Genomic DNA, 15,028 nt, shown 5'->3' with positions numbered 1-15,028 from the left:
AGCTATAAATAACATACTTGCTTTTCACTTAGATTCAGAGGCCAAAGAATTAATGCTTATACTTTTTGAATTCAAAATAAGCATCCTTGTGTTTGAGAAGTAGTGAACTCCCATAATCATCAGTGGACCATTCCGTGTCTCCAAGTTTGTGGCTAGCACAATGGCCTAAGGCTGGCCTTTCTAGCTAGAGTGAACAAGATAGGTTGTTTCTTGGGAAAAGCTGCAAGCCTTTAAAAATCTCTGGGTTCTTATCACAGGTATTGAGTTAAAAATTTTCAAGTCTATATCCTCAATATATATATTTGGGGATAGTAACTATTAATAAATCAAAGTACACTGAAAACCCAAAGCACAGGGAACACTCAATAACAGACTTAAGCATTGTTATACTGGATGAAATCCGTGATCATGAGCCAGAGGAAAAACAGATGTGAAAGAGAAAGCTGAAATCTCTCTACAATATAGAGAATTGGGGTAATGTTTTCACTGACAAAAGAGATAATTTATTTCTGAAAGTTCAAAATTGTCTTATGTCCACCAAGGAGCTAGGGTAGGGGAACAAACAACAACTTTAGTACCTACATGTCCTAATAATTCAATTTCTTTCTATAGTCATGTCATCAAATTTAGAGTTTATTATTTTGTTTATTTTTGCAGATTCTAGGTCTTGGTGATATTTTTCAGTGAGTAATTAAATACCTTAGGAAAAATATTCCCCACTATCAGTTTAAAGTATGCCACCTTTTTATTTTCTTTGCTTTGTTTCTAGTTTTGATGCGAGTCAGCAATAACATTTCATACTGCCTTTTCCTATACAAGTATGTTTTTAAGCCTTTTGGAAAATACAAGTCCTTAAGACTTTTCCAGTCCAGAACAAAATTCCTGTGTTGTTAATTTAAGTCACTTGACAGCAGGCTTCCTTTCCTGAAGACTTTGACCCCAGAGATGAGCACATTACAAGTTGGAAACCACTTTTACATACCACTCTCTATTCTGAACAGTTTGTGGCATCCCTGATATACTCCATCTATTCTTTTTATCCATTCCTTGTGTCACGGTACACTTTTTCTCAATCTGACATGTACTTGATTTACAAGATAAAGGTGTTATATCAGTGTTATTAGTCCATATTTTTGGATGCTTTACTTTTTACTTACTTTGTCATTGTTATTCTGTTGTATTTGGAACTCCTGAAGTTCCTCAGTTTTCTCTTGGCTTGACTAATTAAATGTAGTGTTACCTGAAAATTTTACCACCTCAGAATTCTCTTTTAAAATCTTTAAAAGTTGCAGTAATATGACATTGTGACTTGAAAAACCTATATACATAGATCAGTGAATGCCGTATAATAGCCCCAGCATTCAGTAGATAAAGCACAGTGGCATGAGATTCTCAGTAGGTTGCAGGGCAGGTTTGCAGCATAATCTAGAAGCAAAGCAGAGCCCATTTCCTTCTGTCTCCAGTCTGAAGGACTCCAAGCTCTCAAAATGTTTAGCGATCCAGGATAGTTTACTAATGAAGAGAGGAAATTTTGATTCATTATGAGACTCTACAGGCTCATTTCACAACCTCTTAATTTATTTACTAATCTCTCGAGAGATTTTTCTGAAGAGCAGAAATATGTTTATTATAATACTACTGTACTTCCCAAAACTGTAAGGTTGTGATACTGCATAGCTATCTTTTAGATATTCCTCAATCTACCAGCCAGTATTACTTTAACAAATATATCAAATAAACAATTAACCTAATAAGTGTCTTAATTGGCCCAGTTATATCTCCTGTTCCCCAGTCCTCCTATGTAAGTACAGTGTTAGTGAAAGAATGCATATTTTTGTTAAGTAGTTCAGCAGCATCACATTCAAATGCCTTCTGAACTCTTAGATCTAAATTGGATGATTTATAGCTTTTTAGATTATCAGGTGGCTTTTCTTACACTTTTTTTCCTGTGACATTTCACTTTGCAAACCAGCAGTCCTTATTATCTAAAGAAAGCAGGTTTGGAATAGGTTTCACCATAATATTCTCTGTAGTAAAGACTGATGCAAAGCAATCAGTTACTCATTAGCATTGTCATTATCTCTCTTAATTGCTTCCATTTGCTCTTGAATATTAACTAGCTCAAACAACAAGAAACCCTTTAAATCTTTGTTCTGTTAGCTTTTTGGGGGGCTTTTCAGAATCATTTTCAATCCTTGTTTCTCTCCTCCAAATTTGATGTACATATTCTTTGTCTTCAGTAAATTTTGAAATGTTTTCCCCCAATAGCCAGTTGGATGTTGCTGTTCAGTCACACTTCTCTCTTTTCTCTTCAGTGGTTCTCTTTTAATTCAAACTTCTGAAATGCCATTAATGGCATCCACAGCACATCTAGTGATTTTAAGTTCTGATACAGATTTCCTACTTTTTTTTGTAGTTAGTTATAAATTGCCTTTCCAAACTTAATGTTAATTCCTGGGGCCTTTTCTTTCTCCTGTAATCATAGACTTTATTTAATGGATTGGCTGTTATGTATTGAACTTTTACACGATGCCTCTTTATCTCGTTCCTTTTCTTAAAGTTTGGTCTGTCAAGAAAAAATTTAGGACATTAACATTCCTCCTATAGTCCAGGGAATTGAGGTGGATTGCTTGTAAAGTAGATAGAATGCACAACAGTCATATTTGGTGGGAACTTTTAGTTTCCCTATAGATTTTAAGATACAAACTGATCTTAACTAGTGGAGTTCTGGAAACCTCCAGTGATATGTGCACCTGAGAAGATCTGTTCTTCTCAGGCTCACCACAATGGGTAATTCTGTTTCTTCTGGTCACCTGGCAGGAGCTGCAGGTGTCAAACTCTGCAACTGTGTGTTCGTACTGCAAGGACAGCCATCTGTCCTTCATAAGAAGGGTACATACGCTTTTGTCTCGCAATTTCTCCATGAGCTGGACAAGATCAGTTAATAGCTAAGAGGAAATAGTATATTTCAACATCCAGAACTTGTTTTGTTCGTTGTATCTTCAGTTTGTTTTATTTTGTTTTCATTATAGTTCTGGCCAGGAATAATGGATGAACTGTCAGAGCTGAGAGAATTCTATGACCCAGACACTGTGGAGCTGATGAACTGGATTAAGTAAGAGGATTTTTTCTCTATTTAAGTTAAATGCTATTTGTGTAGGTCTAATGTTCTTAGTTATAGTGTTCTCCTTATTTGTCACAGCTCATCAGTGAACTCTGGTGACCGATGGAGATAGTTAAGGATGAATGGGCTATGGAGAGGTTGGCATATTAACGGCTGTGGAGAACAGCTATATGCAAAGTCCCCCACACTGCTCTTTTCTGGTCCAGTATCATGCATGTGCGTCAGGGAACCAGTTGACTCCATTTGCTCCCATAAGTACACATAGTTTTCCCAGCCGAAAGAGGTCAATTTGGAGGTGTTAAGCTTCTTCCATCATATTATAGCTACCTCTTTCCATTAATAGACCTTTGCAGTGAAATAACTTTATTGGTTTTTTTGCCCACCCTGGTGTCCTCTTTTCAACTTCATAATTTTAAAAAGCTTGGACGTACAGTTGTAGGGCTGGAAAATCAGTACTCTGTTTCTTGAACTTTAAAATAATCTAAATTGTTTGTACTTATTAGAATTAATCCCAACATGTGTTCTAAACTGTAAACAAAATATTTGTAATTGAGCTTGAACATGCCACAGCTAAGCATAGGAGCAAAGTCTCTTTCAAGAGTGTGAGTTTAATCATTCACTTCTGCTTTCTCAGAGAGCATAGGAATGTATTTTTTAGGTGGAAACAGTTTGGAATACTGCATTTAGAAGATCCTGAGAAAAAGGGCCAGGTAGGATGTTCTCTGGAGGATTGTGAATTCAAGGGATCTGTTTTCTTGTACCATACAGTAACCACTAAAAACTTTCAGGTTAAGTTCTGAACTGAGATATTCCTGGGATGTGTATTTATTTGGAACTGTGACAAAGATTTTTTAAAAAATAAATCAGTTTCATGTTCTGGAGAAAAACATTCTGAAAGTAAATCTGAATTTACCACATTTAACACTGAACTATTTGAAGTATTTCGTTGGAACCCTGTATTGTGTTTTCATATGCAATGAACTTCAGTGAAACCAGTCCCCGAGCCTATTCTACCCATAGCAACAGATTTACACTCAGTAATGCTGTATTTCTTTAATCCATAAACTAGAAGGAGTAATTTAGAAGTAAAATATATTACAAGCCGTCACTGACTCATTTTGAAAGCAGGCCATGGTTTTTTTTCCATCATTTAGAGTTTTTGCAGCCATATTGACACATTTTTGTGACTAATGTTTGCCAGCCAGTTCCATTTAGCACTACTGTTTTATTAAAAGATGGTAAATGTCTGATAGTTCGGGCCTCCTGTGTACAATATATAGAGTTATATATAGATTTATACATAAAATATGCATGTGGAGTTATTCCCAGCCATGAACTGGATTTGACTGGATCCGATGAGAATAATCTTTCATATGTTCTTAGTGCTGAGAATACTAAACTGGTGCCTGTCCTCTTTTCATTTTAAGTCATGAGAGACAATTACAGAGGGAAATTTTCTACTTAGAATTTATTGGTTTTAGAAATACTATTTCTGTAAAGAAGAGTTAATTATCTATGCTTTAAATACAAGTCAACAAAATTTATGGTAAGTTTCCTGAAGTGAGACAGATTTTCTTAAATTGATGTGTAAGAAAACTATTTTACTCTACTAACACTTGATATTTCTGCTGTAGCTAATGATCTGTCAAGGTTGGTGTCAGGAACTAATCATTCATTATTAAAACTCGGTATGAGAAGCTCTAATTTGTCATGTATAGCAGTGAATTAGGAATAATCCGTCTGTCTTGCAATCTCTCCACAACAAGAAAACCCTTCTATTTGCGTAGATCTAAATGCATATTAACTTGTCCAAATATACAATCTGAATAATAGCCCACTGTTAGTCTGTCCACTGTGAAGTGTCTGCAGATGTATTTTTTACTCTTCCCCGTACTAAAATTACCATAGCATTTTCAGGAAGTTGTACTGGTTTATATCTTTACAATAAAGCTACTGCATAGTATTGGACTGCATCTATTGCAGAACACAATTTTTTACATAATGATCTCGCATATCCCAGTCTCTTGCTTTTTCCTACCCACCACCTCATTTTATTACCTTTTTTTAAAAGAAAAAAAAAAAAAAGGTCAAGAAGGTCCTGCCAGTGACCCAGGGATAGTTCACAGCTGTGTTCCCAGATGGGAGGTACATTAAAATTCTTAGTTTTGGTCTTTCTCCCTAAGACAACAGGAACAACATGCTCATTTGTGAGATGGGGAAGAATATCAGTAGAATGAGCAAATCAATAGCGTGAACTTCCCTACTCTGTTTACTTCTGGTAAGTGTTTAAGAAGCAATGTCTTCTGCCTTTAAAGGGGAAACCTGTCTAGAATTGTGGAATATTTCATAAGCAGTTACCAAAAATTATAGAAAAGCTTTTCAGAAATCTCAAGACAACAACCAAAACAGTGGAAAAGTTGACTGAGACTGAGATTTGGCAGAGCATAATTGTACATCAGCTGTATTTGAATGAGGTGTGGGGGACAAGCAGGCAAATTTTTCTATTAGTGGAAACCCCACAAATTTCCAAAAAGCTCCTAAGGTTACAAAAGTGGAATACCTATGTCTCAATGGTGGTTCTTTCATTTAGTAATTTCTATCAATGGCTATATTTTAATTTCAAGCCAGCTATAAATTTTGACTTTTCACTCTTACTTACGTCCCTGATTTTCAAGGGTTATCACACTGAAATTAACACATATTCCAGACTTTAAAGGCAATATTACACTTTTTTTTTTTTAATTATTGTTCTTAAATTCTTGGGCTTATCCTTTGTCATTGACTGATTTGTCAGTAAAATTCAGGCATGAATTTGATAGTGCCTGAGAACTAGGTTTATACCAAGTGTGTAGGTGCACTCCTTTATGTGAACAAAATATGCATGCATAAAATTGAGGTTGGGACTAACAAAAATGCATCTTGTTGCTCTTTCTTTGTGGCTGTCGTTTTCCATTTTTGCAATTTTCAGTCTTTCCAAACCAGAGGGAAAAAAAAGAACCATGGCAGTTTGATTGAATGTGCTTTACTGACTATCATTTGCAGCTAAACCTGTAATATTTTAATACAGCATTCTGCAAATAAAAAGACTTTTAAAGAAAAAAACCAAAACACTGATGTGACATATTTGAGAACCCCTTTTCAGCATCTTCTTTTCTCAACCCCCTTTGCTTTGTAGATTCATATCACACCCAGGCACTTGTAAAGGAATGATCTGAGATTTGGCAGATTTTATGGCTTTGAAAACCAACTACAGAGTTCAACTCTGGAGGCTTTTAATAGAAATAGCCATTTTATTTCTAATGATGTAACCTATAATTGCAATGTTGGCCATTTCTGTAGCGCTTCCTTAAAACCAACTCACAATAATTCTTTAGCAGCTTAATAAGAGAAAGAATTACTGCCACTTTGAGAGTCTCTGCAAGTTAGGCATAGACGTCTAGTTCCTGTGAAACCCTTGTTTTTTTAGTGAGTTATTCTTTAGTGTTTACATAATTCTCTAAATTCTTAAGTGTAGGTAAAGAAAAGCTGCATACAATATATTATAGTGCTTAGTTTACCCATTAGTTCAGCTGTAATTAACTTGTTGAAAGCTTATAGCTTCAAAAATAAATGAGATTATTTGTTCAAAATGCCATCAGGTCTGCTTGGAATGACATTTAAATTATATAATGTAAATCAGTTTGACCTATAAGTCCTTGTCATTATTTAGCGACATTTCGTACAGAATAAATTGTTTGCAGGTTGGGCAGTGTGGTATGGAGCTTGGCAGAAAGCTATAAAACAAATTATCCTTTCATTTTATACATCATTTGTTCAGACATTTGTAAAAATTGCTTCGTTTCTCTGTAATAGAGAAGTGTCATTCAGTGGTTTGAAGCACATTAGCTGCCTTGGATACAGAGCACGGCAGTTAGTGTCTGACTCGGGTAGGAGCATTAGAGAAAGACGCTCGCGTGAAATGTAGAGATCGTCCTGTACCTGAAAAATATTAGTTAATTGTCATGTCTCCCTCTGGTGGCTGTTTCAGAAGATAAACGCTCAGTAACAGCCACCAGCTGAAGTTCTTTTAAGATGTAGTTAAGGAGGGCAGACATGGCAAGAAGCTCAGCGTTGCTTCCAAGTGTTGGGCCACAGCAGTGAAATCCAGTGCCGGGTCTGTGTTCCTGGCATTGCCAGTACAGCATGGGAAAAGAGTGCCTCCCAGAGCTCTGGTAGCGGCTCATGTTGGTCCGGGAACCAGGCTGGCCCCAGTGAAATGGGGGCAGTGATATGTCTTAAGGCATATGATTTTCTAGTACTTCGAACATGAATGTGAGTCCCAGGGAAACATCTGCCTTCACTGGAATACCTGATTTTGAACTTCATCCAGGACCAAGGCACGTAAGCCGGTTGTTTTGAAAAGCAAGCGAGGGTCACTGAATTGCTTCTGAGGTATAGGAAGAGGAGGAAGTGCTGGCAAAATTCTTAATACCTGATAAATAAAGAAAGCACTCAGGTATATTTCACGCCTTCTGAGCAAGGGTGAGTGCTTTTAGAAAGGGGGCAGGAATTGAACCCTCCATCTTCTACATTTTTGACAAGCATTTTTACCAGTAAGTTATGGAAAAAGGGCACTCTCCCCATTTCCTCTAGCTCTCTTTTGTAAGAAAAGAGGCTGAAGGCTGTTTCTTGGGAATGGTTTTTGTTGTTTTCTTGTGATTTTGCTTTTGGTACTTGCTGCGGGGTTGTGTTTTTTAAGAAAGTTTGATTCTGCAAGTTTTCATTATATTAGGCTCTTTAGGAATCAGAGATGCAGGATTGCCTTGATAAGGCCAAGTGAAGAGATAAGTACTGCAGAGCGTTATAAAATTTGAACTAATCTTGAACAAACACAGAAACAGACTTTTCACACAAGAGGTTTCCTGGCCCAGGCAGAAACACAGAAACATGTTGAAGGTGCTTTGAGAATCATCATTTTCAGTCAGGTGTCTCAGCCCTGCCGAGTCCCCCTGTGAACCTCGGCCACCTGCTTTTCAGCGTAAAGAGTAGTGCTTTCCTGCAGATGCAGGGATGAGTCCTGGCTGACAGCCTGTCAAGGCCGTTATATTTGCATAATATTAAATTCTAAGATGAATTCATTTCCTTTAATGAAACATTTACTTCATGACACTTGTGGCTTTGAATATTTTAAGTAAAAAAGACTTTTTTTAAAGAGATTAAATATTTTTAGACTTTAAACTAGTTTCATAAACTGCTGAAAAACTAGTCTATCAGTAAACTGGCCTATTAAAAATACTCTCTCTGTCCTTGCTAGATGAGATTAATGTACCAGTGCAAGAATTTTTAGGAAGGGTTTGTAATTATTAATTCATGTCCTAAGCATAATCTCTTGAAAGGCGATAATAAAATTTAATACTTGTCTCTTAACATTTTCAAGCCGATCATGGAGCTTAAAGGTGGCTGAATATATAGCTGCAGTTTCAAAAGGTTCCCTAAAGCGCACCCCAAAGTGTCACAGTTATTTGACTACTGTAGGTGCCATGTGTGCATGTGCGTGGACGTTGGGCAACTATTCACATTCCTTTCTAATTTTGTTTTACTTGATTTAATGTATGCTTCTTTCTGTTGTTTTAGTCTTCGTAGAACTTTTCACGGTTGTGTGCCTACTGAGCGCTAGAAAACACTTAAGCATACTATGACCATTTTTAATTAGTCTTAATTACGGTAGTGTCTGTTGCCTGGCATTTTTATTTTATCTTTCTGCTATGCCCTTCTGTTGTGTCTTTATGTATATTTTAGATTGTAAACTTGTTGGGGGGAAGGTTAGCAAAAAAATAATGTTTCCATCGTGTGTATTTAAACAATCCTGAGATACCGAGACCGCTAATTCTAGACATTGGCTTTGAATTTCAGTTGAGATGACAGTACCGATAATTGACAGCATTTCTATCTGGCATCTCCTGCATCCCCTCCCCCTGCCCTGCTTTTTGCAACTGGGGTCACTTTTTTCATGATTTCTCTCCCACAGCTGTCAGAATAGGAGGATTAATGTCTCACATAACAAAGTTTTCATTCCAAGTGAATGGTGAGTGCCAGGACAGTAACAAGAAGCTTTAGCATTCAGATTAAATAACCCATTTTATATACAATACCTTATATATCAGACACAAATCTAAGTCACAGTAAGTTTCTTGAAATATAAAAATTAGGATGTAGAAATTTACAAATATTCAGAGGCTCTATGAACCCAAGAAATATGAAATATGGAAGTGCTTTGAAATTTTCAGGATTGCGTTTTCCCTAAATTTCCTCATATTGCATAGCAATTTTTTTATTTGCAGTTAGATAGCATTATTGTGATTTGTCCACTTCATATTTGAAGAACACGCAGTTGCTTGAACAGTTTGCTCCCTGAATATTTTTTCAGTCTTTTTTTTCCTTCTGATCTGTAACAAACAATGCAAAAATACCCCTACAGAGACTTCCTCAGACTTATCAACATTTGTTTAGGTCAAACACTCCAAACACAGCAGTGTTTGCTGGGAGCATGCAGCTATTAGCAGGCGTCAAACTGTGCACTGGACGGACATTAACTAATCATCCCCATTATGAGGATAAGAATCTGAGAGAGAGAACAAAACAGGTAAGAGTATTCTGATTGTTTAAGTTAATTCTTATCTATATCAGTGGCTCCATTCCCGAAAACACATGCAATCGCTAATGGCACGTTGCAAATGACATCGTGTGATTTACTCATTGAACTAACTTATTTTCAGATACAGTTCCAGAATTTAACTTCTGTGATACTTGTAGTACTTTGAGCATCTGCTAACTTGCTTCTGGCAGCTGGTGTATGTCTGAATACCTGTACCTAGGTACTCCAGCTAGTTCTGAGTGAATGGGTCTGTGCTGTTGGCATTGACGGCTCCTGCTGCCCAGTTGCGCTGTTAAACCCGCATGGAGCATCTCCCGATTTCCCTGATACTCCCTTCAGTTCCCAGACCAGCAGATAACATTTTATATAGAAGCCACCTTGAGAAACTCCATGCAAAGCTGGGGAGATTGTTTTAAAGTATCCTTTCCTATAATTCAGACATTCTGAAAGTTTTACAGGCATCTGCTGAGGCCTTTCTGCAGACAGCAGCACCATCCAGTGTTTTTGTTGGCAGCAGCAATGCTATTGTGCATCACAGTAGCCGTAACATAGAAACTCTAAGTGGCTACTGAATAAAGCATTTATTATTATTTGTTTAAACATTTAATTCAAATCACATGGATTATCGATCTCAATTCTTTCTCTGGTTCAAGATAAAGGAATCATGAAAGAGCAAAGAAATAATGGTAATGTAATGCATCTTACAGCTTAGTTTTCTTCCTCTATAGATTTATCAGATCTATGCCAAGAGATCTCCTGAAGATGTTTACAGAATACTGCGATCCTTTGGCACAGACTATGTGATCCTAGAAGACAGCATTTGTTACGAAAGAAGACACAGTAGAGGCTGTCGGTTACGTGACTTACTGGATATAGCTAATGGCCATGTAAGTATTATATACAAGATTTGTAAACAGAATACATTTTGCTTAACTTCTTTTTGAAATACAATTACGATTTGAAGTAGGTTGGGTTATTGCCACTTCATCGGGAGCGTGGGAAGTAGCATCTAATGGAGTCTTTACACATTCTCAAAATCACCAAATTGAACACTGCTTGCTTGTATTTGATAATAAAAAAAAAGGTATTTCAGCCTGGGCAACAAAATCACCAAATTGAACACTGCTTGCTTTCAATGGTATTTGATAATAAAAAACAGGTATTTCAGCCTGGGCAACGTAAGTAATCACTTCCCGATGAGCTTCAGGTTAGCAGTACACTAATAGTGTTTGCTTTCAGAGTGTAAATCACTTCATAGCTTCGGTTCCCTCAGGACCAGTGGAGGGTTGTATTACTCCATTGTGTCAGGGAGTTTCTAAGCATTTCTGGGGCTAACACGGAACCACAGCAGACCACGTAACTCAAAGCAGATATGTACCTCTGACAAATCAGCTTTATCCGTAATAGAGACAGTACTATAAATCTTACTGGTTTAATGTTATTTTCTTCCTCCCACTTGTTTCATACAGTGACTGTTAAATCTGGCCGGTCTGACACTCTGAATGTATTGTCAAGGTTGTTTTTAGCTTCTTGTTATTGCCTGTAACTGTGAACTGGCTAAAGGTATTTCACAAATCTGTTCGATTTCATTACAGATCATGGATGGTTTGGGAGAGAATGACCCTGATTTGAAACCTTCGTTGTATCCTCGCTTCTGTGAGGAAATTAAAAAAAACCTGCCTTCTTATACAATACACTTCACTAGAGTGTTTCAAAACAAAACATTCCATGTTTACAAACTTGCTAAGCATAAATAACATTTCCCACCATGGCTTCAAGTTCACTATTTTAACGCTAGGACCCACAGTAGAAAATGCAGAATTTTACAAACGTGTTACATTTGTAAGACATTTTACATTCATGGTTTCTTGTTTAATTACTGTGATTTATTTTTTTTTGACAGTTTAGTTTTGATAACATTCTTGATGTTGCCAAAATTTTCATAGATTCATAAATAAATGCTAGCAGGGACCATTTTGATTATAAAGTGTGACCTTTTGAATACCTAGGATATAATTGTTTTCCAGTTTTAACTGATTGGAAGACACACAGAATGAGCAGCCTGCATGACCGCTGCAGACTCACTAGCCTATGAAGTTCTGCTCAACAGTTTGGATTTTTACTATAAACTTCAGTGAAAGCAGGCCATGCTACTCCTGTGCTGAGCAGGCATTGGTTTTGTGAATCCTGAAAATAGTCACAAAAATTAAGTTTTGTCTTACAATCTGATCCTCTTCGACAGGTCCGTGTGCTCTTTTAGTGCCTCTTTTTTGAAGTCTTTGGGAATATATGCGGATATGAGTTTCCAAGCTTGTGAGTGTGATTGCAGAATCAGTGAGTGCAGAATCAGTAAACAAGTTTGAAGAGTAGAATTTCAATCATTGTCCAGCATTTTTAGTGATACAGAAACATACTGTTTTATAACGTTAAGCATTTAATGATGGAGTGTTATGTATTTCTACTGAGAAAAAAGGTTGGAGCATGCTTGATACATGTTGCATGTTTGTATCCTCGTAAAATGCTCAGAACAAACAAAAAAACAAATTTCTCAGCTTGGATTCTCACAACACTATTTTCTGTGTTTGCTTTCTGAACTACAGGGGATCCTTTTTCTCCCCATGTGAATTCCAGGAGTAGGATACCAAAATTGAACACTGCCAACCTTAAAAAAGAAAAATTCATCTCTAAAATCTGCAGGGAACTTAGGTATTTAAAATATGTTCAGGTATTAGAGCTTTGCTTTATGTTCTTTCAGTCACAAAGCTATATATGTTTTAGCACAAAATCATTGTGCCCTTGCTCTTTATCCTAAAAAACAGACTGCAGTTATTTTAAATTGACTTGGAAGATGAAGTGAAGACAGGCCTCAATCCTGAGAATTTTGTGATTTGTTTGTACCCTTTGTCTTTTTACCAGCTAGAACTTTGTGAATTGTATCGACTTTCTAAATGCTATTTAGATAACACATGACTTTTGCTGTGTTTTAGCGCTGCTTTGGTTTTATATCAAAAGTAGAGATTAAATCTGATTGAAAGTCTAACAGTACTCTCCAACTTTAATTAGACATCCACTAAGATCATTTGTTTCTTACGAAAAACAGAACTGTAATAATCAAGTGCCTCTAGGCCAACGTTGAATTAACATTTGAACACCTATAAGAGCGTTTGTGGCCTGTGCAAATAACTCAGTTATAATAATTACCACTGCAATTAATTTCTAATGATGGGAAACTTAAAGCGCTACTGATAGCGAACTCCACATTTAATTTAATCAAGATGTGTAATGAGATTAGCTTTCACAACTGAGCTGTGTTCCAATTCCAAATGATTTAAATGTTTTCCCTTTTCAGTTGTACTAAGGTAAATTACTGAAGAGATGGAGATGGTTATGTCACATGCTCAAACAATTTTATATTCAGTAAATACTCATTAAACAACGTTCAACATCTTTCTGCACTTTCACGCTAACACAAAAGCAAAGGGTGCTTTAATCAGGCTGTATTTAAATCAAACATTGACAGTAGCTAGGTTGTTAAACTGAGCAACTGAGACTCCTGAGTAATTTCTCGCCTATATCCCTTAATGAGGTTGGAGACCACTGCAGCTTAACATAATACAATAATAAAACATTTTAATCAGTATTAAAACTCTAATTAGGCCTGTAATGATGCATGCCTGTTCTTGCTGAAAGCACGGGTCAGTGAATTCCTCAATGAGTGCCTTACAGTAATTGAAAACAAGCACACGTAAGGTAAGGTATGTCTGGGCTGTATTGTCTGATTTTAAAATGTGGTTGTATCTTTCTTTAAAGGTGCAGTGACTTTCCTCTGATTGAAATGAGAGATTCCAAGACCCAGTGGTATCCTATCATTTTCCAAATTTACTTGTAGGTAACAGCTGAGACTAAGGCCTGACTATAACGGTAATTATTTTTAAATAGACTTTTTTCAAAAATACAGTCTCTAATGTTGCCAAAGGAGAAATTTTTCATAGAAACTACCAAGTGCAAATTTGTTTTGTTTTCCCCATTTTTTAAAAACAAAAAAAGACCCCAAGCTACCATTGGTCTTGGGAAAGCATAAAAACCAAGGGCTGTCATGATCCAGAACCACCACAGAAATATAGTTTGTTCGTGCAACACAAACATCCCCCAAAGTAGCACATCAGAAATTCGACATATTAGATGCAGACTGTTCAGGAGTTGCTTAACTCCTGAAGGTCACAGTCTTTAAAGCCTAGGGAGCTTGCGACACTTTTAAACAATTCCAACAATTCCGGTACTTTTAATACTGAAAGGGAAGGGCGTATTTCAGTGACTATGCAGTACAGCGTTCAGAAGACCAGTCTCCTTAAAATAGTAAAATAGAAAATGCCAAGGAACAAACTCACTCACCAGCTCAGAGGAAAGCAGCACAAGTGTCAGGACAGCACTGGGAGAGAGGGAGCAGCTGTTTCTCTGTCCCTCATTTAAAGGCTTGCCCACCCCAGCGAGGCCAGCTGGGGAGGGCTGGAGCAGGGGTGAGTGGTCAGCGCTGGCGGAGGGCTGGGGCTGCGGGGCCGAAGGGCCGCCTTGCCTGTTCCTAGAGGTGGGGTGCAAGAGTCAGAGACTTGTAGGAGGTAGGTGGTGTTTTAGTGGTCTGATAATTATTTTCTCTACTTCCCGTCTCTTGCTGTGATCTATATTCACTGCATTAAAAAATGTGCAATTTTTTTAAAAATAACCTTACCTAGTCCTGAACGACGTCATTCTGATGCACCTTATTTCCCAGTGGTTGCTGTGGCATCACTGTTTCTCTATTAAGTAGGATCCACCCCCAGGAACAACCCTTGTGACAATGCATTTACTGAAATCTTACAAATAACTAGCAACGGGAATGGCACCACCCTGACTTCTCGTGTACGTTACCTGTTGTCCACAAGGACTTTTAAGCTGCTCATTATCAGTGGAACTGCGGTATGAATTACTTTTTTTAGATCGCAGAGACAAAATGTTATCAAGTAGCTGGAGTGTTTTCAGGGGAGAAAAGCCTTTGAGATCCATAAGTATATTTTCATTTCTTGTTTCAGTGTTCTGCCGGTGAGATCTAACACAGTTATTTTATAATATGTTGTTGTAAAGAGATGTAATGACTATTGTATACTAAATAAACAGTGTAATTTGAGAATCACTTTTTTGGTGGTTTTTATGTTGGGATGGATTGAGAAAGGTGCAGTTTAGGGAACCAGCTTTGTTTCAGTCCATACGGAGGAAAGCTAAGTATTTTTCAGCAG

General features: G+C 37.1%; 1 protein-coding gene across 1 annotated transcript in view; it reads left to right on the top strand.

Moving 5' to 3' along the window:
* Positions 1-11,675, top strand: part of DPY19L3 (dpy-19-like 3 (C. elegans)) — a 33,956-nt gene extending 22,281 nt beyond the window's left edge. The window contains exons 15-18 of the mRNA XM_009894055.1: positions 3,033-3,115; positions 9,614-9,746; positions 10,487-10,645; positions 11,354-11,675. Coding sequence (XP_009892357.1) covers positions 3,033-3,115; positions 9,614-9,746; positions 10,487-10,645; positions 11,354-11,515 — 537 coding nt within the window. The 3' untranslated portion in view covers positions 11,516-11,675. The remainder of the gene's footprint in view (positions 1-3,032; positions 3,116-9,613; positions 9,747-10,486; positions 10,646-11,353) is intronic.
* The last annotated feature ends 3,353 nt before the right edge of the window (positions 11,676-15,028 follow it).

This window comes from Charadrius vociferus, unplaced genomic scaffold, assembly GCF_000708025.1.
Source record: "Charadrius vociferus isolate BGI_N301 unplaced genomic scaffold, ASM70802v2 scaffold341, whole genome shotgun sequence".
Classification (NCBI taxonomy): Eukaryota; Metazoa; Chordata; class Aves; order Charadriiformes; family Charadriidae; genus Charadrius; species Charadrius vociferus.
This window is presented reverse-complemented; position numbering and strand designations above follow the sequence as displayed.